This window comes from Opisthorchis viverrini (genome assembly GCF_000715545.1).
Source record: "Opisthorchis viverrini unplaced genomic scaffold scaffold33063, whole genome shotgun sequence".
NCBI classification, from domain to species: domain Eukaryota; kingdom Metazoa; phylum Platyhelminthes; class Trematoda; order Opisthorchiida; family Opisthorchiidae; genus Opisthorchis; species Opisthorchis viverrini.
Window position 1 is genome coordinate 1 of NW_008776142.1, and position 309 is coordinate 309.

At 47.6% G+C, this 309-nt stretch overlaps 1 protein-coding gene across 1 annotated transcript; it reads left to right on the top strand.

Moving 5' to 3' along the window:
- Window positions 1-66: 66 nt before the first annotated feature.
- T265_16366 (hypothetical protein) lies at window positions 67-297 on the top strand (the record flags this gene model as incomplete). The annotated part of the gene is made up of 1 exon (XM_009179989.1): window positions 67-297. A coding segment is annotated over one exon (231 nt), but the record flags the coding sequence as incomplete, so codon positions are not given.
- Window positions 298-309: the final 12 nt, after the last annotated feature.

Here is a 309-nt window from a genome sequence, read left to right on the forward strand (position 1 = left end):
TTGATCCATGTACATGCAGTCTTTGGTTTTTTAAAACATTTATCAGGAAGTGTTCACACATCGTCTATGCATTTCCAGGATGTGCAAGTTTCTTCTGATCGAACGGTTGGATCACTGGATTTGGGCGGCGCAAGTACTCAGATCGCCTTTGTCCCATCCCCCGTTCCCACAACCTTGGAGAAGACTGCTGACATGTTTCCGCTGAAGCTTTTCGGAGGCCAATACGACGTCTACAGTCACAGTTTTCTGTGCTATGGAAAGAACGAGGCTGAGCGCCGAGTAATGGGTGCAGCCATCGTAAGTCCTTAA